The sequence below is a fragment of the Eurypyga helias genome, unplaced genomic scaffold, assembly GCF_000690775.1.
Source record: "Eurypyga helias isolate BGI_N326 unplaced genomic scaffold, ASM69077v1 scaffold35231, whole genome shotgun sequence".
NCBI classification, from domain to species: Eukaryota; Metazoa; Chordata; class Aves; order Eurypygiformes; family Eurypygidae; genus Eurypyga; species Eurypyga helias.
Window position 1 is genome coordinate 8826 of NW_010230785.1, and position 22644 is coordinate 31469.

The following is a 22644-nucleotide window of genomic DNA, read 5'->3' on the forward strand; positions in this document are numbered from 1 at the left end:
GTATTATTCCTGGTTTGGCATTAATTTTGATGCCCTATCCATTTCCAGAAAGTATCCGGAGAAAATATTTTACAGGAGTCTAACTCCAATCATACGTATTATTGTTGATATATGTAACATAGGAATTGGTTTTTTAAACAACTGAATGTGTTCTTATGTAGTCATAACTCAAGATGATATGAAAGAAGGATTTTTTTATTTTTATATTATGCACAGGCCATGTTTATAATTATATATTCTTCGTATCTTAGTTTTATTTCTAGAGTCTGTAAAATTGCATATCTTTGAGGTTCATAAAAACTGTGTATTGCATCAGTTTATAAGTACTGCAGATACAGGCAATGAAATTGCTGTTTTCAGATCTTTAGATGCTTTACCTTGTCCCTGATGTTAGTAATAGATAGAGGGTAGTTACTGAACACAAGCATGAGTGAAAACCACACAGTGGCACAGGAATTAACCTTTTGTCAGGCTGCTGTCAATAGGCTCTTGCATTAGACTTCAACACCAGCAGTGGTGTCCCACACATAGGCACTCCTCTCTAGTGCAGACCAGTAAATCAGAAGTAAAAAATTGTGAAAATTATGGAGCATAGATTAGGAGCATAAACTGGATTCTATTCAGTTTTGGTTGAATTGGAGCCTAGTAAGAAAGAATTTATTTTATGAAATACCAACGTCTGGTTGTTATCGACTGACTGTAGTCCATAATGTCTCAAGTTGTGATAGATGCCATGCTTAAGTGGTCAGTCAATAACTTGTTTTGTAACCTAGCCTGAGCATTTTGCTATGTGTGATTTCCTACTCAAGAGCCAAATTCTAAATATTTTCCATTTGATTTTTCTTTGCCAGTATTTTATATACAGCTGCATATTAGGGCTCATTTCCTGTTCTGTTTTCCTGAGGATAAATTATGAGTTGAAAATGGTGATCATGTTGATTGCACTGGTGGGCTACAATGTTATCCTTCTGCACACCCATGGGCCCATGCTGGATGAGTACAGCAAATTTATGTATGCAATGGCACCTCTTAGAAGGTAGGTGGATAAATAACTCCTTCCAAAATTAAATACTACAGCAGTTCTTATGTTGTGGAACAGGTTTTTTTTTCCTCTGTGTTTGGATATATAATCTACAAGTCACTATTTAAAATCATTGTCATGGTGCAGTTAATATATGGTGTAATATCACACCTCAGAGCATGAGAATAAAATAAACAAGTTTGGGCAAGGTGTTTAAATCACATACAATAAGAAATAGAGTATGGTTTAATTTGCATTTTTGTAATAAAGGATATTGGGAAGAAGTCATCATTAAGGTAGTTAGGGCCTAAGGCTGAACATAATTATGGCTGTTAAAGCATATTTGCTGCAGGCCAAAGCAAATCAGCTCCCTCAGATTTAGTACAATGTCTTAAAACTTCGCAAATGCAGTCTTAGCTATTGAAAAAAATTAACAGAGCAACAGTTTGGATTTTTTTTTTGCTATGCTTGCGAATTTGGATGTTAAATTTTTAGTGAGACTGCTGAAATCTTTGTCACAGATGTTAACATACAAAACAAAAATTATGACTCTAAGTATTGCTATGTAAAACAATTTTTGGACACACGTCATTTCTACCTCATTTTGAAAACAAAGAGTTGATTCTCTTCTGTGTAGTCTGAGTGTGCAGTGCATATGCCACAACAGAAAAACTGAATAGTCAGAGTAGGGTTTCAGGATCCTTTTTCCTGTGCTGAAAACTGCTTAAGACCTTTAGGACACAGACATGACCATGGAAAAGGAGCTGAAAAAAAAAAAACAAACCAAAAGTTTGTTTTCTTTGCTCTTAAAACCAAAGATTAAATAAACAGACCCAGGTCTTTATGTTTCTAGTGCGTTACTGGAAAGAACATCTCTGTGATGGGATGGAGAACCATGTGACAGGGTAGGCTTAGCGTGTGCTTCTGGCAGCCTTGATTCTGCCCATCAAGCTGTGTGTGTCTGTTGGTGTTTTCATAGAAAAAACCTTTCTAAATCTCTCACCCAGGATTTTCTTTCCACGGCATCAGTAGGAGAGTGCTGAGAACTGTTTCCCATTACCTCTAGTGCTTTCCTAAAGCAAGTTTTTTAATAAACTCTGTGCAAGACCTAGCTTGTGCCTCCTGTAATTCTGAGATGAAAAGGCATCGTGGGAGTTAGGTGCTTTAGTTTCTGTTTCTTTACATTCATTGGATACCGTCAAGCTCTCCGTTATGGAAGTAGTATTGTTATATAAAAAAATATCTTTTTAATCCGTGTGTATAGAATAAGCACCAAATGTTCTCCATTTGTAATCAAACAAGGATATTATTTTTATTAAATGATCATCTTATTACTGGACTTCAAAATGTAAACACATTTGCACAGAATGTTGTCAAAGTAATTAAAGCTACGTAATGGAAATAATATTTCATCAAATAATAAAGCATGGCATATTTAAATGGTCTTAGTTTACATACCAAAAAAGAGTAAAAATTGTAGTCTTATTCTTTTGCTAAGGTAATTTTGTTTTAACTTCTGTGCAGCTTGCCTTACTTATGTTTTTATTTTCTAGGCCAGGAATACTGAAAGACCTGAAGACAATGGGCTCAATTTCCTTGTTTATATTCTTCGTCACATTACTGGTTTTGGGTAGACAGGTAAGATGCAGACTTCTCTTCATCTGCACCAGTGGACACAATGCCAGCCTCCACATGCGGCCTCTCACCCTCTCAAGCATTTTTTAGGTTTTCTGACAAACCCTTTTATTCCGTTCTGCCCCACACCCTTGCAGAAGAGATGTTGGAAGCATCTAAGAGCTGTTTTGTTTACTACCTTCCCTTAAAACTCACCAATGGCTGTCATTGAGACCGTAGACATTATGCTGATAGTGTGCTGTGACTATTGCTTGTCAGGCTGACCAGTATTGTCTCATAGCTTCCTAGTGTGCTCCCATCTGTCTGCATCCATCTGCTGTCTCCCTAGTTGCTTAATTACAAGCTATTTTCTTCACAGTTATTACCATTTGATGCAGACACAGAAACAATGTAGCATGCACACAGAAGTGTACCACATGCTGAGGCCACAGTTGCACTAAAACTGTGACCCAACAGGAAACTGCTCTTTTTATTACCCAGTTGTGCTTTTTCAGTACAAACGGGATGCCAGTGGTCTTACCCTCTATGAAGCTGAGGGCAGGTGCAAGGGCAGTTCTCTCTAAATCCTTGGGTCTGTCCACAGTCCATGGCTAAAAGCTGCAATTCCAGCCCGTTGCGCCAGGAACGATGCAGCGCACAAGGGAGGGCTCTGAGATGGAAGAGGCAATCCATGTGAGAGCTCGGGAACAGCCTGTACCCCCATAGGCTGCAGCCTTGGGCGTGATCTTATCCCCATACTGTCTTTAAATCACTCACTTACATTACAATTCCCCAAAACGTGATGACTGTCATTTAAATTGCCAAGCAGGCCCTGCAGGTTACTACACTAAAAATTCTTATCTGTCAGCTTCTCCCTGTAGTGAGGAACATCCTTTTTCAGTTGGAAATAACATCCTTCATCTGCCTTGCTGCCAGCACTGTATTAATACTTGCTCACTTGATGATGCTATCAGAGAGTGGGGCTGGAGTACACCTACTTCCACTGGGAAAGAGGGATGAATATTTGATTGCACCAGATGAGAACCTTCAGTCCCTGTCAACCAAGGTGTCAGATGGAGGCGGTGGGTGCAACACCAAGAAAAAAGGAGAGAAGGAATGGCATCTTCACTGGGCAAGAAAAGTATTTCTTTGTGGGTTCAGGCACGTCAACAAAAACGTTTGGTTTGCATACAGCAACAGTACAAATTTCACCATCTGATAAGAAGTCAAGTGTCTGTCTTCTTGTGTGTTTTTAAACTTTCCGCTTGGTACTTTCATCGAGTGGCACTTGCAGAACGCTGTTGAGCCATCTTGGCGGTGTAGGAAAAGTAAAATTTTTCCTTACTCTTCTTCCACAGAGGGTAATAGACAAGCAATGTCTCCATTCACCATTGCATTTTTGTACTTTGCAGATAATAACATGTCTTTTCTCTTAATATCTGACTATTTTAACAATGCTAAAGATAATAGCTTCTGACGAAAAGGGTGGCCTTTCCATCTCCTTTAAGGTGGCACTGTCCCCAGAGTGAGTAAGCCGAAAGTTCATCTAAACAAAAAGTGAATGCTTTCCTACAATCCTAGCTCTGTGAACGTTCTCACCACAGGTCGGAGGGTGCTTGCCTTGACACAAAAGCAGGAGGGGGAATGTGTGTCGCTGGAAGAGAGAGAGTGAGCTAGTATATCATTACAAGTTATATGAACCAACGTAATTCTTAGGTTCCGCTAATACTTTAGCTGCACAACCGCCATGGCTACTAAAAGAAATAGGCCTTCCCTGAGCTACTCATTCTTACCTTGTAGCATTGCCTCCGTTTTTACTGGCACAGCTGCCAGTAGAGCTGTATAGTGGCCCGAAATAGGGAAATGATCTGGCTTAAAAATTAACCCTGGAAAAATTATTGGTTTTCAGCCAGATCTATTTCCTGATCTGGTTTTATGGTGTGGCTGCAGCAACGCTTGTGCCAAAAGAATGGGCGTAGGATGGGAGTGAGCCTCCAGAAGTGAGGTGGCTTCTCTTTTATGGTTGTGCCAATGCAGGCTACCCCCATTCCCTGGCACTGGGATCAAGTGAGGCGTTTCATCCTGCATGCAGGTTATTTGGAAATAGGCTGGCAGCAGGCAGACAATACGTTGAGAATGGCGACCCTCGCACCCTGTCCAGGCATTGCCAGGGAGAGTGCAGATTGGTATGGCTACACTGTGTAAGGAGTGTGCTAACATTTAAACACCATTGAGCATTAAATCTCTCTTATGGGCCAGTTTGAGTTACCAGTATTGAGAGAGCCTGTGAATTCCTTTCTCATCAGTACCTAGAATCACATATATCCCATTACTCTGCAGGCTAGGTAAGTATTTTGGTTTTCCCATGTTTGATTATACTGTGTTTATCAACACTGAACTTCATTGGCCGTTTTACTGCCCAGATGTCTATGGCAACTTCCCTCAGCCCTGAAGATTGTTTATTTGTAGTCTCTGTTCTGTTTTTTAGCGAGCTCTTATTCTGTGGCAGTATCCATCTCTTCTTAGATAATGTAGTCTTTTCAAGAGCCTCTTATGAAAGAATTCAATGAAAACTTATTTCAAACTTCACTGCTATTCACATGCCTGTTGACTTCTGTGTAGCAGATGGAGGCATGTTTACTCAAGAGGTGTCAGCTCTTCCCCATTGTATCAGCTTTAGGTAAGACGTCTGAGTAGCTCTTTTCCCTAGCGCAGATTTTTTCCGAAGTACCTTGCTCTGTTGTTCCCAGGGGCACCCCGGTTCTTTTCTAAAGATTCGTAGTGTACTCTTACCACTTGTCAGTTCTCTGACACTGCGGCTGTTTTGAATGATCAGGCGATCCACCACAGGTTTCAGACCAGCAGCTTTTCATTTTGGTTACTTTAGAGCTGATGACTTCTTGTCGGTCGTCTTCCTGGTGTGTTCTAAGACATCTTCTGCTGGCTCTCCATGTCGAGACAGTTTCTCAGACTTGCCGTCTGTAAGTACTGGCTGTGAGGTGGAATCTCCTTAGCTCCCTCACCTGAATGAAAACCCAGGTTTAATTTCTAGTGATCTTACCTGCTTTAGTGCTGCCTTTTCTGCCCCTTGGCTGAGTGCCATTGCATTCATCTCCCCTGGCTGTACACAGCTACGGCATAGGCAGCTCCTCTTGAGCTGCTTATCTGGACTTTCTGTGTGACATTCTTTTCAGTGAGGAGAATTAGTTCGTTGCCTCACTCAGGCAAATACTGAAAATAGACACAGGTGAGTGTCCCGCTAGAATTTAAAATTGTAGATAAACCCATCTCTGCAATCATGAATCTGCTCTTGCTGCTTTCACCCAAGAAGTCGTCACTGATTTGAACCTCTGGGGTTGCACTGCATTGCCTTGTACAGATGCATGGCAGTTTCTTGTCTGGAGGAAGCCAGTGATGCCCGGAGGAATGCAGTGTCCTTCACGGCTCCTTGGGCCTTCCACTGTGCTCATCCGTAAAGCACCTTCAGGAAAAGAAGGAAAATTTTGTGTCTCAAGGATATTGTGCCTGCAGATGAATAGGGGCCATTCTGAGATATTTTCATTCTGAGATATTTCCATTCTGATATGTTGAAAAGGTTCTGGGGATAACATACAAAGAGGGAAAACTTCTTGATTTTCATACAACTGCAAGGCTACAAAGATTGAACAGTATTTTTAGTGGCATGTATACTAAATAGAACAGATCATACAAACAAAAAACCCCCACAATTTGAAGTAAGTTTTAATAAGATAGTTCATTTTGGTTTTAAAAGTCTGAATAGGCATTTTAAAAAATCATACATTGACCTTTTTAACTGTGAAAATTTTTATATTGTAGAATACATTCTGCTTTTTTTGTTTGATTTCTGAGTTCTCTGCCTTTTTTTTTGACAGCCTAAATTTCATTCAATAAATAATAAAGCAGTAAATAAGTTACCTGTTTAATATCAGCTCTTACAGAAGAAACATCTTTTTGAAGACTTCAGATTATGTAACACTTTTTCTTTTAAGTGAAAAGTTTGTACAGTGTATGGATACCTGATTTCAGTTTCATACCAGGCATCCAGTTTACTTCTGTCAACTTATGCAAATAATTTTGACATGCCAAGTTTTTATTGGATTTTTTTCTGCATGAATACAGTTGGTAGACCTTGAATTTATCATCTATGTGGGGAACATAGATGTATAAATATATAATATACATATTTAAAAGCTTGCCAAATCATTTTAATACCATCTCATTTCAACTTTGGCTGTGACCTCAGCAAAATATCTGTGAATCATTTTGAGCTGTGACAGCCACTGTCCAATCAGAAGGAGTACTCTCATTTTGATGTGAATGCTTACTGACTGCTAATAATACTAGCTAGCATTTTTAGGTTTTTCTATAAGATTGGCATCATAATCACGTTCTCCTGGTTAATAATAGTCTTCACTGAGGCATCATGATAATGTTAACCATTGGACTACTACAATGAGCTGATTTATATCAGCTCAAATGAGATGGTCCGACCAGTGGAGGCTTTGCTGTAGAAATACAGCCGTAGAATTTAGGACAAAACATTGATGATATTGAAAAGAAGTAGAGAGCTCCACAAAATGCATTTTTGTTTATTTTTCAACACTATTTTAATGAAATCAGATCTTCTGAAATACTGATACTCCAAGGATGTTATACATTTCCATATAGTTCCAGTTATTGTTATTGAAATTGTTTCCATAACAGTATTTGATTTCTGGAATGAATTTCTGCTGAAGCCTGAGGGTAAATAAAAAAGTTTTCCATTGTATAAGGCACCTTGCAACTTTTTTTTTTTTTCCTGGGCTATTTATTAGCCTTTTTACTGGGGAGGGAGAGGAGGGGAGCTTAAAAGTTTGATGAAATGTATGTCACATAGCGCATGCTTGGGGTTTGATTTCTGTGGGATCTGGAATTGCACTTGAGTGGCCAAATAGTTGCCTTGTAGGGGTGGTATACTGTGCTTATTTTGTCTCTTAAACCTGTACTCCAGCAGGACAAGATGCCTATTGTTTCTTTACCTCTGTGTCCTCTTGTAACAGAATGAATATTACTGTAGGTTAGACTTCCTGTGGAAGAACAAGTTCAAAAAAGAGCGGGAAGAGATTGAAACCATGGAGAACCTCAATCGGGTACTTCTGGAGAATGTGCTTCCAGCCCACGTAGCTGAACACTTCTTGGCAAGAAACCTGAAGAATGAGGTCAGCCATCTCTGTATATCCTCTGCTCTGTAAGAAAGCAGCGTATCCTGGAAATGCCACATAATGCTGATCTGAACAGTAGGTCTATACAGTGAGATTATAGATTTCCAGTCACTTTCATTCCCCCTTACCTAGCTGAAAGGATTCCTTCGCAGCACTGAATGCACCTTACAGCCCTGAAGTAAGAAACGGGAAATTATTTTAAGTAGCAGTGAACTTTGCCTTTCGAAGGAGGGGATAAAAAGGTGAGGAGGAAGAAGGGGATAGTTTAAATTCAAATCATACGCATTCAGGTAGTTTTTTCTTTGTGATCAGAGTGCAGTTGCATCAAGATCCTGAATTTTCATCTGGTCACTGTAGCCCGTGCTTACTGGAGTGAAAATTAACCTTTTCACTGAAATAGCAGCTATGTAAATTTTGGAAAGAGGTTCTGAACCCCGAATTAGCTGTTTAATTGCTGCTTATGGACTTAATCCAAGCGCCAGAAAAATCAACCAAAAGACCTCTGTTGACTTTGGTGGAAATTAGATCTGGTCCTAATACTGCTTTACAGTTTTAATAAAACAAAAGAAGATGAAAAAAATAAAAACATTTAGAGTAGCAGTTTTAGGGATCTTAAATGCAATAGAATCATGGAATCATAGAATGGTTTGGGTCGGAAGGGACCTTAAAGATCAACTAGTTCCAACTCCCCTGCCATGGGCAGGGACACCTTCCACTAGACCAGGTAGCTCAAAATAGGTTGCATTACTTGTGTGTATGAAACAGTTGTTCCAAAACTGACAAAAGAAGGGAGAGGGCAGCTTTAGGGATTAATTTTTGATGTCCTGAGTGTAAAAGGACAATGTCTGCCTTTTCCCTGTGGTTTGCATTAAGCAGTACTAACCAGTACTTCATATCATACTTTAGTACTACCTGTAAATATTCATTTGGTAGCAAATGTCGAATGGAAACTGCTGTGGGGTTCCTCTGAATCCAGTGAAGACCTTGACTGGAAGCCAGATTAGCTCAGTTCCAGTTCTTGGTTCAGGCATTAAACACAGCAAACCATCAGGAGATTGCTTTCTCATTTATGTGCCATTCCATATCGGCTCCCCAGCAGAGCAATGCCATCTGCTCACTTTGGTATTGGCAACTGGATTTATGCTGTCACCCCTCAAAATTCTTAGGCTGGAATAAGCTTTAGTAAATTTAGCGAAGATCAGAAATTGTAATGTGCTGAGCTCTCCAATCTATCATGTCAGCCAAAGTGAAAGTGATTTGACATAATTTTAGTGGTATCTCTTTAAAAAAAAAAAAAAATCTTGAGTTGTTTCTTGTCTTGTTTATCTTTAAACACAGTTTTCAAAGAGGGAAGAACCTTTCAAATCCCTTGAAATGTTCAGAAATATAAGCATCTGCCATGCCTTCAGATTTTTTTGAATGTCAGCAAGGATGTGTTGAGCCTTAAAGAACATTCTGTATGTGTGTGTATGTGTAGACACCTGCGAATATGTTAGGACAGATCAAGCTTTTGTTTTCTTGGATATTTAGTTAAACAGATACTGAATTGAATTTTTTTCTGTATTTTCCCTAGTTGCAAACATTCATGTTAATAGGATTTATGTATATCCTTTTCTGTTTAAGACAGATTATGAGATGAAAATTAATGTAATGGATTAATAGTCTGTTTCAGAATACTAGTTCTCTTTGAATTTTATGCATGCAGCTGTGTGGAGAAAAGGGAAGACAACGTATGCTGCAGAAGAACAGGCAGCGGGAATGAAAGGGATAAAAATGAGTGGATGAATGCTAACTGGGAGTAGTGGGACTGTACTTTTAGACAACCAACAAAGGTCTTTTCATGACAGGATACACACTGACTAATGCTGGTATGGTACAAGCAAAGTTACTTCAGAGCCAACTAATAAAAGTCTGTTTGCTTTACCAGAACCTCTGGAACTGGGTTTTTGCTTATAGTCTGCATGCTGGGTACCAAACAGGGTACTTTCCAGTTGAGAGAGAGAAAGATAGGAATAAATATAAAAGGAAAAGCAGGAAACAGGGCCAGGATTAAATATATCTGCACCTGGCTTTTGAAGCCTTTTCCTTTATGCTGTTAGCATCCAGATCCCCTGTTAGTAAAAAGGGCTCAGGAGCTTCTGTGCTTCAAGTTAACAGGCAAGCACGTTACTGATCGAGAGGAATCCTGGTTTATTAGCTGCAGGGGGGAGCCAGCACCCCACTTAGAACAGAACTTCTGCCCCAGAGAAGCTGACCACCATACCCTTCCATGAGGTAGAATGGGACCGGTTTGCCTCCTCCATCCTGAAAAGGTGTCCAGGTGCTGGAGAAGAAGAGGGAACAGTAAGGAGAGCCAACCAGCAGAAATTCAGATGTTATCAAAGGTGGGGGGAGGGGGAAAGAAAGAAAAAAGGGATTGACTGCTGAAGACAGGATGATTTTTTTTTTAGTTTTTGTTGAGAGAAGCAAAGCCATTCCTTCCTGGAATGGTGTTGCATTTAATTTTCTGGTTAAACATTTTGGAGAGTACTCTTTCAAGAGAAGTACTGATAGGAAAATTAGGACACCCAATTGCTACAGCCTTTATTATTACGGATGATCAAAATAAACTAGCTGGGAATGCCTCCTGAAAATTCTCTGACATTTACTGTTGACAGCCACAATTACCACTCATCTGGTTACGAACAGTGCCATTTGTTGTTGTTCCCATGCTGGCACTACGCTGTACAGCATTAGTGGGGTGGGTATTGCCCCGGTATTAATGGGGAAGGAAGAGAAATGGGACGCTGTTACTGATCTTCAGCCTATGACAAGTGTTACCATACAGTGAGTTCGTTTATGCTTGAGGTGGAGGAGAGAAAGGAGTGATAACTCTGCTCATGTAAAACGATGATTTGTGTCTGTAACAGTCAGGTATGGAAGCCTTTCTTACGGGTTGTTTGTCCCCGTACTGGGTGGACATCCAACAGCACAAAGCACACCGATCTTCCTGTGTCACAACAGCACTTTCATTTGAATCTCCGCTCCTGTCTTTTGCTCAGTCTTATTTCTTTTCCTGATGACTGTGCATTGTGCAAGTTGCCATGATTGATTCCGAGCAACACTTCTGCTTTCTGGGAAGACAGCAAAAGTACTTCTTAATAGCTAATTAGGGCTCCACGTTTAATGTTTGTAGGACAGACACTTTTTTTCAGTAGAAATCACAGTAAGGCAGGAGTTGGCACCCACCTGCTGCAGGGCCTGAGCAACAACCACTTCAGCAAAAGCTCAAGGAACAGCTGAAGATTAATGTGCTATTCACCATTATGCTTTCACCTGTAAATATAAGGACATGTTTTCCTTGTGCAGATGCTTCTTACACACTTCCTAGTTATGCATTTTTGTAGTATTTACATAAACATTCAGGTTTTAACTCCAAGCTCTTGTCTTTCGGGTTGTTGAATAACAGTGACATATACATTTATATGTCTCTTACATAAAATATTTTTCCTTATTCTACTTTTAAATATTCTATTTACCTTCTGGTTCCAGTATTATGAGGTGATAAAATGATTAATCTTCTGCCATCTCTGCTCCATATTATTCAGTAATATCATATACCTGCAACTCTTCATAGTTGATGTCCTTTTCCTGTTGGGTTCAGTTGTAGCTCCTAACAGACCTGTATCCTTATGACTTGAAATTATATTCTCAAATAAACTTTTACATGGTGTTAGTTTCCATGTATTATTTCAGATGTGGCACTGTCCCTGTATCACCTCTGTGCCTAGATTTTGTCTGTTACACAGACTTCACAATCCGTATCTCATCAGTAGTGTCATTCTGGCACGTTTTACATTCTCAGGATGCAAAATCAGCAGGATTCAATAAAGCAAATAAAATAGCTGCTACCTAATGTTTATGTGGTAAATTAAACCAACTTTTTAAAACTAATTAACAGAATCCCTAGGACAGTAGACTTATGTGTATTAATATAAACTGCCCTGTTATTTTGGCTGGATTTAATTTATTGGATTTTTGAAGCCTATAGGAATATGATTTTTTTTTTAATATTTGATCACAGATGTATGCAACTTGTTTATGTTGTCAGGCCAAGTTTCAAAAGTATGTGTAATAATCCATGTTTTGAGTATTAATTATCTACATTCTGCTATAACTACTCTTGTATCTCCCTCCAATCTTTTATATAACACCATGAATTCCCCCTTCTGTGTTACCAGGGCCCTATATTTTTGATGCAACCCTCTTTTAATAATCATTACCATGTGTGTGACCTGAATTCCTTCACCAAGAATTGAAATCAAGTTACAGGAAAGGTGAATTGAGGAAATAGGAGGAAAGCTAAGCACAGAATGTAATCGCTGTCCCTGTTCTCCTAACTTGCCTGTGAAAAGCACTCAGCACATTAGATCTTAACTTTTTAGTATATTTATATGCAAATGTTACTGTAGTTTCAGTGTAGTTTACGCCTGAGGTAAATTTGAAGTAGGTGGATGTGAAGCAAATGCAGACTGCAAAAGCTAAACATTTGAGGAGTGAGCCTGTTAATCGCATTCTACTGCTCCACTTAACTAATTTCAAGCTAATTCGAGTGTATCTGCAGAGTCTAGGTGCATGCATGCTCAAGCCTGCCACCAGCGCATGCCACTGCGGTATTACAGAGCAGGCCTGGGTTTGTGTGTGAGAGGCTGGAGCAGAGAGAGGCCATTTGGGGCCTCAGCTTGAGTTTCTCAGAGTCAGATTCTTCCTGTATAGTTCGAGGCACTCCTCTTGAGGGCCTACATTAGGAAAAATTACCTCATTAGCCTTTTCCCATAACTGACTGAGAGAGACAAACACTGTCTGAGGTGATTCTACCCATCTGGCATTAAAATGACCTTCCAGATAGGCATAACTGCTGTACTGACAATATAGGACTTGTAGGATGATTGTTTTCTCAAACTAAATACTTCAGCCCGGTGCTTAAAATGCCTATATTGTGTAAATTTAGACAGAGGGGTTCCCTCTCCCCAGTATTTGATTACTTTATTGTATGGATTAAATTTCTTAAACGTGTTTATGGAGATGGATATACTAGATGGTCAAAAACTGTTATCACTATGTTGGTTCTTCATGAAAGACTCTCTTGGCAAGAGGACAGTGGAGATCCAGAACTTCTTTAAAGTTTGGTAGTGATCTGACAGTGAACCCGTCAGCCTGGATGTTTTGTTTAGTCGCTTTTCATTTGCGCGATCAGGTCACTTTAAAGTGATAGTGACTTTGTAGATACGGCTGTAAGCTGGACGTCAGGTACAGGTGGGCGATTTCAACCGGCTCAGTTTTAAGATTACAAATGATGGTGAATTGCAACAATATATTCCATCCTTATTGCACAGAGGCACGGTGGAGCTTCAGTGATGCTCTGGTTATAGAATCATTAGAAAATAAAGGGGCAGAAAAATCTAGTAGTATATCATCTACCTCCTTCAGCTGCCCACGTGCCTCCCTGTCTGCCATTATTTTCATGTTAGTCCAGAAACTTCCCTCACACTTGTTCTGGGATGAGGAGGTCAACAGTTTTCTCATAGTTCTGCTATTTTTCAATTGCACATCACCAACAGAGATTCACTATGTCTCTACACATCGGTAGAGACACATACCTCATCTACATATGTAGAGACACACCACATTCTTGAAATTGAAAAAGAAAGCTTTGATAAGTAAAAAGGAGAATAATATCTGATGCTGCTTGAAATCACAGAACCAATCCTATTCACCTTATTCACAGGAGTATTGAAATCCTTGTTTTACTCAAATAACAACCGGAACAGAATTTGACTTTGTAGTATCTTAGAGCATCTTTTATTGCTATGGTTACCTTTGTGTATATTTTTTTTAAAGTATTAGTTTAATAAATATTCTTTCTTTCCTTTTCTCCAGGATGTGAATTTATCCTGAAAGAAGAGATATTCTAATTTTTAAGGGCGAGGAAGCTGGGGGAGGGGGAGGGGAGGAGGGTGAGAGTGGTGGTTGGTCATTTTTAACACCAGAATCTTCCTGTGGAGCAGACGTGTTTTCATTTCAGTGGTCACAGAAGGCAGTGGAGAATTTGGCATAAATAAGTTCTAGTTCAGGTGACTCCTTTCCCTTTGACTCTACTCCTTGTTCTGGAAAAGAAATGACAATTATTTTGCCCTGTTAGGCATCTTGTCATTTTAGGTTAAGAACTATCAGGATTGTGTTGCATTATGCATCTGTAGTGCATTGGGTTTCTGATTCTGGTTCAGTCTTCTAGTTATTAAAATAACACGAACAGCTAGTAATAAATTACAGATTATTTTGCAAAATATAGTTTAGTCATGTGAGCCCGACCAAATTCTTTACATGAGAAGCTTCAGAAATTGTCCCCATCTAATAAATTACTGGACATTTTATTTTCATAGGGTTAAGGTTCAGGAAGGAAAAAGGTAACTTTAAATTACTGAAATATTTTTAGCCATATATGTTGCATCTTTTTATCAAGCAGGTTTGTACACCATTTAAAATTAATGAATGCAGCTAAATGCAAAAAATACCCAACCACCATCTTAAGGTGTTCCAACCACTGCAACACCTCCCTTTTCAGAAGCGGGGCACTGCATATTAATTACGAAACTTTTATCTAGAGCTGGGTATGATGGGGTTTTTTTCTCTATTCTGTTTGCTTTTGGACAGGATCTATATCATCAGTCATATGACTGTGTCTGTGTCATGTTTGCCTCCGTTCCGGATTTCAAGGAATTTTACACGGAATCTGATGTTAATAAAGAAGGCTTGGAATGTCTCAGGCTGCTAAATGAGATCATTGCTGACTTCGATGATGTATGTACTTCTAACAACAATCGGCATACGGTTTCAATCTTAATAAACCAGGGTATGCAACAGTAAGCGAACATACTTGAAAGGGAGAGTGGAAGAGCTGTCAGAAAAGAACTTCTGTGTGCCTAGTCACATGGAAATTACTTACAGGGTGTATTTAAAGAAAAGGAGATTTATGAGAGATAAATCATATAGTGGTCTGGCATCATACCCAATTGCTTTTGATTCGCTATAATGAGAATCCCATGTGTACATCTGATGAAAAAAAAGAAAATTGCCCTTCAGCTGCAGTTCATGGGGAAGTCATATTACATGCCATATATTCATTACCGTTTCTAAATGCTAGTGCCTAAAGCCAGGTACATAAACTTACGTCCCCTGAAATAATACAGCTTTGTGTTATACCTGATCTGTGTTGTTCTCATCATACAGAGTGCTGATCAGTTGATACAAGAGCCACTCCAAGGATTGTATAAGTTTTAATATTCTGTTCTCTGAAGTTACGAGCAACACACAGTATGACTGCAGATGGGTTGTGAAAGGGCAGCTGTAAAGGTCTTACTCAGGACAGTATTTGTCTTAAAGAAGGTTATTAATGATGAAGATACCAGAAAAAGACGTTAAGATCGTGTCAGGAATCAGAGAGCGCAGTCTGAATTTGCCGATCTGCAGCTATAGAGGGTATTTTAGCAGCAAACCCATTTGGAAACCATTGGAATGTTCAAAACAACCTTGGATATGAACTAAAATAATTGGATTTTAGTCCTTTTGGTGTGGACCACACATAGGCATGGAAGAGATGCTTACTTTCAGAAAGCTGCTTTAAACTTAACTGTTGGCTCGCATGGTGACTCAGTTCCAATACCCAATGAATGCAAAATCTACTGACTGTTAAGACCTGTATGTACAGTAAGGTGGAATTTATTCTCCTTACTATAAATTTGGTCCCTTTATAATAAAAAGGTATTTTAGCAAACATAAATTCCCTATCCTTGGAGGCTGTAACCACTGTTTTATCCATCCTAAGTCCTTCATCCTGTATATACTCGTGAAGCCATTTTGGGTCTATAAAGAGTCTGTCCTAAGAACTGCTGCTCTGAATAATGAGTAACCATCCTTGTTTTACAGTTATTGTCAAAGCCAAAGTTCAGTGGAGTTGAAAAGATAAAGACCATTGGAAGCACTTACATGGCAGCCACAGGACTGAGTGCTACACCCAACCAAGAACAGTGTCAGGTACAGGAAAAAGTTCCTGCTTAATAAAAAACATGTTCAAATGAAGGCTAAAATTCTGTTCGTTGAACTGCTTATGGTTGTGTAAGATGTTGTGGGCTAGTTTTTTTGTTAATAATGTAGATTGTATTGTACTAGACACGTGTATACTTTACTTCAGTGGTCTCTGTGAATTATTGTTCTTCACACTGCAGTTTGAAAATGCCACCTCTGTATTTGCTAAGTCTAAACCTAGCCTTCTACTCTAAATATAACACAGCACTTTATTCCTACGTGCTGCAGCAGAAGTGGATTTAGAGTGTACAAAAGACTGCAAAAATGAGTATTTTCCATTGTAAGCTGGGAGAGCTGAGTAGCTGTATTAACCATGCACTTACAGAACTCTCAGGCTCAGCACTGAGAATGTGTTCCTTTGTTTCTGGTTTACTTAATAGGGCAGGATTGGGAACTGCAGTCAGTAGAAATGAAGTTCACAGGAGCAATTCATAACTTTTAAGGAAAAACTTTGCTTTTGCTGTGATCTTTAGAGTACTACAGGTTAGCAACAGAGAGAGAGCAATTATGAATCAGCACATTCTCTGCTAAGGATTAATGTGCTCTTGCCAAACTCATGTTCCTTCTAGACAGAAGCAATTAACTCCTGAACTAGAGACCCTAAGGATCCTGAGGGCAAAAAAAAAGAATGATTTTAAATTAGCTCTGACATTTAATACAGGGAGGTGAAGAGGATGAAGGAAAATGCGGAACTGCAGGCTGGAGATGAGAAAACACAGAGGACGTCTAAAAGTAGTGTGTGCACAGGAAGAAATTTATTGTTTATTTCCACAAACTGAATCAAGAGATCCAAGTTTTAGTGTTCCTTTGCTGATTTAGTACACATTTTCAAAAGAAATCCGCTAAAACTCAGCAGCCTTCAGTCCGGCTGCCCAAAGATCCGCAGGTAACTGCAGAACCTAGTGTGGCAGGGCCTGACTGCTAGGCCTACTGCTGAGAACAGCTCCCAGCTTAAAACAAGCATCCAAGGAAGAGTGAGCGCCTAAGGAGAGGGTCTGAATACATCAACTGAACAGGAAACCATCTGTTCAGCTGATGTAGTGAACTCCAAAGGAAACAATCTTCATTCATCTAAACAGCCGCCCTGGCAAGCACCACTGCTGTCCCACCTAGGCTGATGCATCTCCTCTATGAATCATCTCCCGAAGTTGTCATCTGTCCATCTCTTCTGTCACTTTATCTCAAGAAATGACGAAGATTAAGTCATTTCTCATTGAGATCAGTAAGTCCATCTCTTACGAAATTATCCTCTTGCCGGGGTCCTTCCCTGGGCTCTGGGAGCCCAAAAATCAATTTTCTCCTCAGCCTGAGAGGGCTCAAAGCAGTACTTAGACATCAGGCTACACCGTTGGTGTGTGAGGAGACATTATGTCTATAGCCTAAAGGTATTGCATGGTATAAGCTCTGGGCTAGTAACTTAAGGGGCAGAGGATGGGTTACCTCTTCATCTCATATTTTACTCATTTTCAGGTCTATTAGATGTTCTCAGAGGTGCTGCTTATCTACCGGATGAGATCAGTGGAGGAACTCTTAAAATTGTAAATGTCACTGGAGCTTAAGCTTTAACTAGCATGCTGGGCTGTGCAACAGCGAGAGGGAGGAGTCTCAATGGGGCTGTCCAGCAGCATTATTTGTTATTAAAGGGCATAACACAGAGGTAGACGCTTGGAGAAAATGAATGAGAAAATCCTAGGCACACGTAGACATTGAGTGTCTGTCGGATTAGATAGCAGGTAATCAGTTATTTGACAGTCATTAGATTGGGCATGTTTTGGATTGATCATCTCTATACTGCCTGATGTAAGTAAAATGCATCCTGGCCTGTTGGCCACTGTTTGATCTAACTGATGCTGGACAGGGCAGCATCTTCTACATCACTTTGCTTCTGCTGACTGCTGGCGATAGGACATCCCTAAGGGTTTAAGGTCTTTCGAGTGTTCAGCGTATTTTGGTTGTATTCTCACAGCAACTAAGGCTAAGGAAAATTATTTTATTCTGTTTGTTTGGCTGTTTAAACTCAGGAACCCGAACGACAGTATATGCATATAGGAACCATGGTGGAGTTTGCATTTGCCTTGGTGGCGAAACTGGATGTCATCAACAAGCATTCGTTCAATGACTTCAAGTTACGAGTAGGTATGTATCGCAGGATTTTTATGAGAATATAATGGAAGAGGGGGGAGATCTCAGTGTGAAGTACCAGCTGATTAAAGTGTTGGTGGAACTGACCAAAAGGGTCATGAAAATAAATAGCACCATCTTTACCCTGCTTAGAGGCGGCCTACATGGCATTGCCCATTAACCATAGCTGCTGCTGTGACAAGGAATGTATCAAGGCAGGACTCAGAAAAGGGCAGTATTCCTAAGGGAAGAATGGTTGAACAGTATGTTCCCATGGCTCTGAATTGTTTCATGGTAACTCTATAATACTTATTTTAGAGGTAGTTAACCACCTATTTTTTTTAAGCTTATCAGTACTGAAGGACACAAGAAGACTCTTGACAGGGCTATACCAATCCATTTAAATGGTTTTGGAGGACCAGAGCTATAAGAGGCCAGTGAGGCTGGAGTTTGAAATATTTTAGATGTGCTAAACTCAAGCAAGAATACAAAAATGCACCCTTTCCTTTCCAGTGTTAGATAAAGGAGGGTATTTCTCTTCTTCGTTGTTCTGTGGTTATTGACAAACAAGAGCAAAGATGACTACTTGTTTATATTTGAAATTGATATCCCTTATATTTCACCTTCTAATTGTTTCTACTTGTGCATCATGGTAAACAAGGAACAGGCAGCTGCAGTGAGCCATGGGAAGCATGATGAAATAAATGAATTCAGAGCTGGTCAAGAACCATATGTTCCAAAATGTTTGTTTCCTGACAGCAGTACACAGCAGTTTTACAATGCAATGTGTAACTTGGAAAGTGTGAAATGAAAGCAGTAAATAAATATTGGAAACTCATAAATCCTGTAAACATGTCAGAAGTTGATTTCCGACAGTTTTCCTCCTGTCTTGTCTTTTTCTTGCCGTGCCGCTTGCTTTTCCTTTCGGCGGCTCTCTCACGTTTATTTCACAGTGCCACCCACTGGCAAAACTTGCTGTCTCCTGACCTGAAATACTCGGGTGTTCCTCAGGGCACCCTTTTGCCAGTATGTTTTGTATTCCTCGCTAAAGTTAAAAAAAATGACAAAGCAAATCTGAAGCACGCTTCCTTCTCAGAGTGTTACAGAACTTGATGGGTTGAACAGAAACGTGTAGAAATACCATATTTCTGTCCAGGATGAAAGTTCTCGTCTTGCCGTGGATGACACGTGCCAGGTAGTTGCAAACGTACTTATCATCAGCACTGTCAGTACAGATAAAGAGCTGCTGAGTGTCGGGGCTAAGTCTGCAACCTGGTTAAAGCAATACTGACTCCTTTAAAGTGGGGATCGTGAAGCAAACTTTCTAGGGCGGGTAAAAAGATACCTATTTGTGAATTTTAGCGTGTTTGTTCTAAGTTCCAGAGAAGTCAGACTCCTTTGCTTCATTAAATGAGGAATGATTAAATCTACAAAGGGGCACGGGCCCCAAACTGGCACTTTTGCCACCTTAATCCAGTATAGGCACCACTGAGGTCTTCCCTTCCCATCTTCAGTTCTCCACTTCCCACCACCACCTGACCACAAAAGCCCCTGATATCCCTAGCAATTAGATCCACAGAAACGTGTGCACATCTGCGTCTGACATAAACCCCGCTGTAAGGATTTAAGCTCAAACTTCCATTTGTAAAAACCTTCCTCAGCCAGCATCTAGCCCCGGAATTGTTGCAGCTCCCTACAGGTCTTGGCTTTCAACCTTCATGTTCTGTGAGTGGCTGTAAGGCTGGTTGTACCTTAGGAGGTACGCAGCACGCCCTGACGCTGTCAGGCAGGGGCGGGGAGCACCTCAACTGTATTTCAGGCATCCCTCCCCTGCTACTAGCCGAGATGCTTGGTTTATTAGGCAGCTGAGATACGCTTTTGCAGCAAGTCTTGCAAAGCCTGGGCTGTAGGATACTTTGGAATGAGATATTCTCTGCCCTGATTGGCCTTTTCATGAAATAATTCAGTGTCACTTTGGATATGAGAGGAGACAGAGGGCATCACCCTCTGTTAGAACCTGGGAGTGGGAGTACTGCTGTCCCAGCCTTGCCCCGACAAACACATGTGTCATGCCAAGGAGACCCGCACGAGCAAACTAGAGCGGCACATCCCAGAATGCCTGGGTGGCCAAAACACATTCCTAAGACATATGGGTAGAATCTTCTCGAAGAGAGAGGGATCTGGAGCTGGCTCTCCATCCCCTGAGATATTACTCAGACCATCAGCAGTGGTGGTTCAGGAAGGAGGTAAAAAAGACCCCAAAAGTCACCTCCTGCCCATCGTGTTTTGTGTAGGAGAGTCTTACCGCACTGCCCTCATGTCTGGACCACGGCAGAGCGTACGGCACACACATCTCATCCCTACTAGCCAGCCTGGGCTACTCAGCCTGTGGCTTTTGTGGATTCCCCTCTCAGGTCCCTAGTGCTTTCTGCACAGTGGGTGTCAGGGGGCAGAAAGACACACCACAACTTGGGTGTTAACGCAGTGCGCGGCAAGGCCTAAGTCCCTTTGTGCGTTTCATCCCAAGCACTTAGACAAATGTTTATCAGGTTCTATCCCATATCCTTTAGGGTTTGCATATTTCCCTGGTTTTCTACATTTAACTGCTATAGTCATTTTTTTCAGGGTTTCCAGGAGGGCTTATAGCCTGGTTGCTAGCCCACACTGCCATGTTACATACAATCCACACTAGATGATCCAGGTCTGAAATGCTTCCCTCTGCCACAATCGCACTTTGATTTTGCTGCATAGGTATATCCCTAGTATTGGTTTCCATCCAGGAATTAATACAAGTCCGTTATAATCCACTGACATGGAGATAATTTTAGAAATCAAACCTACTCACTTGTCCAGGGTTTATTTCTTGCTAAGTCTAGCTTGGCTTTCCTGCTCCTCACTATGTCTTCTGACAATTATAGTATATTTGATGCTGCTTGACGACAGGGCTTTTGATTCTGCCTCCTGGTTTCTTTCCGTACTAGCAGAGTACAACTCACTCCCTTTACCAATACGATACAAACTGACTGCAAGGTAAAAAAGGCTGAGTGTCAGGAGGGATCATACCATGTTGTTCTTCACTCTTGCAGTGTGCATGTCAGAGCTAGCAGTTTGTTACTCTTGCTCCCTTTTTCTATTGCAGTTATTTAGGACCATTCTATGAGCAATCCAGCCTTCAGAACAAGGCTTCAAGTAAATCCTTCCAGCTCATTCGCATTCATTTGTTCTACATCTAAGAAGCGAAGAATACTGTAAAAGTAACTTGATTTGGCTGTCAACTATTGCAGAGAGAAGCCCTTTTCTCTACAAGTCGCAATTCCAAGAAATTCTTGTATATCTGTTTTCCCAGAAGCCACTGCTCTCCCACAGTGTGTTCCTCATTATCTGATAAAGGCATTAGCAGGTTATTAGGATACTAATGGTTGAAAATATCAACTTTACTCAGGATGGGAGGAAGCTGTTGACTAAAATTAGTTGAACCGACTTTGGGATTCCTTCTGCTGTAAATGGTTGATAAAAGAGTTGTGAACAGGCTGTTTGTTGCTGTGCTCACTATTCAGCATGGGCCAAATACCATGTCTGTTGACTTGATGTGTTACCAGATGCACTGTGTGTCCTTGTTTGGTGGATCTTCTTTTTTTTAATGTTAAGTTCCGGTGCTTTCCAGGTATCAACCATGGACCTGTAATAGCTGGAGTAATTGGAGCTCAAAAACCACAGTATGACATCTGGGGCAATACAGTAAATGTGGCCAGCAGGATGGACAGCACTGGTGTCTTAGATAAAATACAGGTTAGTCTGGGGTTTGTGCTAGTATTTATCTTAATCCTTGGAGTTTGGTGCTTAAAACCATTATATATATTTATACTAAACAGGCCTGTGTTTTGAAGCTGAGGATGCCTACAGAAAAAGCTGGTGGAGTCAAAACTTTGTCTTGACCCCACAGAGGAACACAGTGGAGGAAGTCATGGGTTGCCTGGAAATGCATCCCTAGATTAATAGGGGATTTGAAGGCAATCACATCTCTCTTCTGTGAATGTATAAACTCATAAAATACTAGCGATCTTATCACTGAAGGGCATACCTGATAATAATTGTGGCTAAATAAAGGACCATAACTGCTGTACATCAAGTTAAATCCAGTTAAAGCAGTCATGCAACTTACCTTTTACTGAACGATGCTGATTAATAATCTTTATAGATTATTATCGGTATAGATTATAGATAGACTGGTATAGAAAAGACCTTCAGTTTACTAACTTTACAGTGTTTCCATAGTCAAGGAACACATTTTAAGTATTTGCCTAGTATACTGACTAACTCTTTGGGATCCCAGCATGTGATTGAGAGCACTCCAAATCTGTGATTGAGACTATTCAGAACTAAATAATGGAAAAGTAGTTACCAACTGTTGGTGGAAACTGAAAACAGAAGGGATGTCAAAGCAATGACACATACAGAGAGTCACTTGCTTCACTAAGAAACACAGACAGTCTGAGACAACTGATCATAGAATCATTGTGTGGTTTGGGTTGGAAGGGACCT

General features: G+C 40.3%; 1 protein-coding gene across 1 annotated transcript; it reads left to right on the plus strand.

The window, feature by feature from the left end:
- Nucleotides 1-856: 856 nt before the first annotated feature.
- Nucleotides 857-21891, plus strand: LOC104516517 (adenylate cyclase type 2-like; the record flags this gene model as incomplete). The annotated part of the gene is made up of 7 exons (XM_010160858.1): nt 857-1036; nt 2575-2659; nt 7696-7854; nt 14551-14697; nt 15823-15930; nt 18003-18117; nt 21767-21891. Coding segments are annotated over exons 1-7 (852 nt in total), but the record flags the coding sequence as incomplete, so codon positions are not given.
- Nucleotides 21892-22644: the final 753 nt, after the last annotated feature.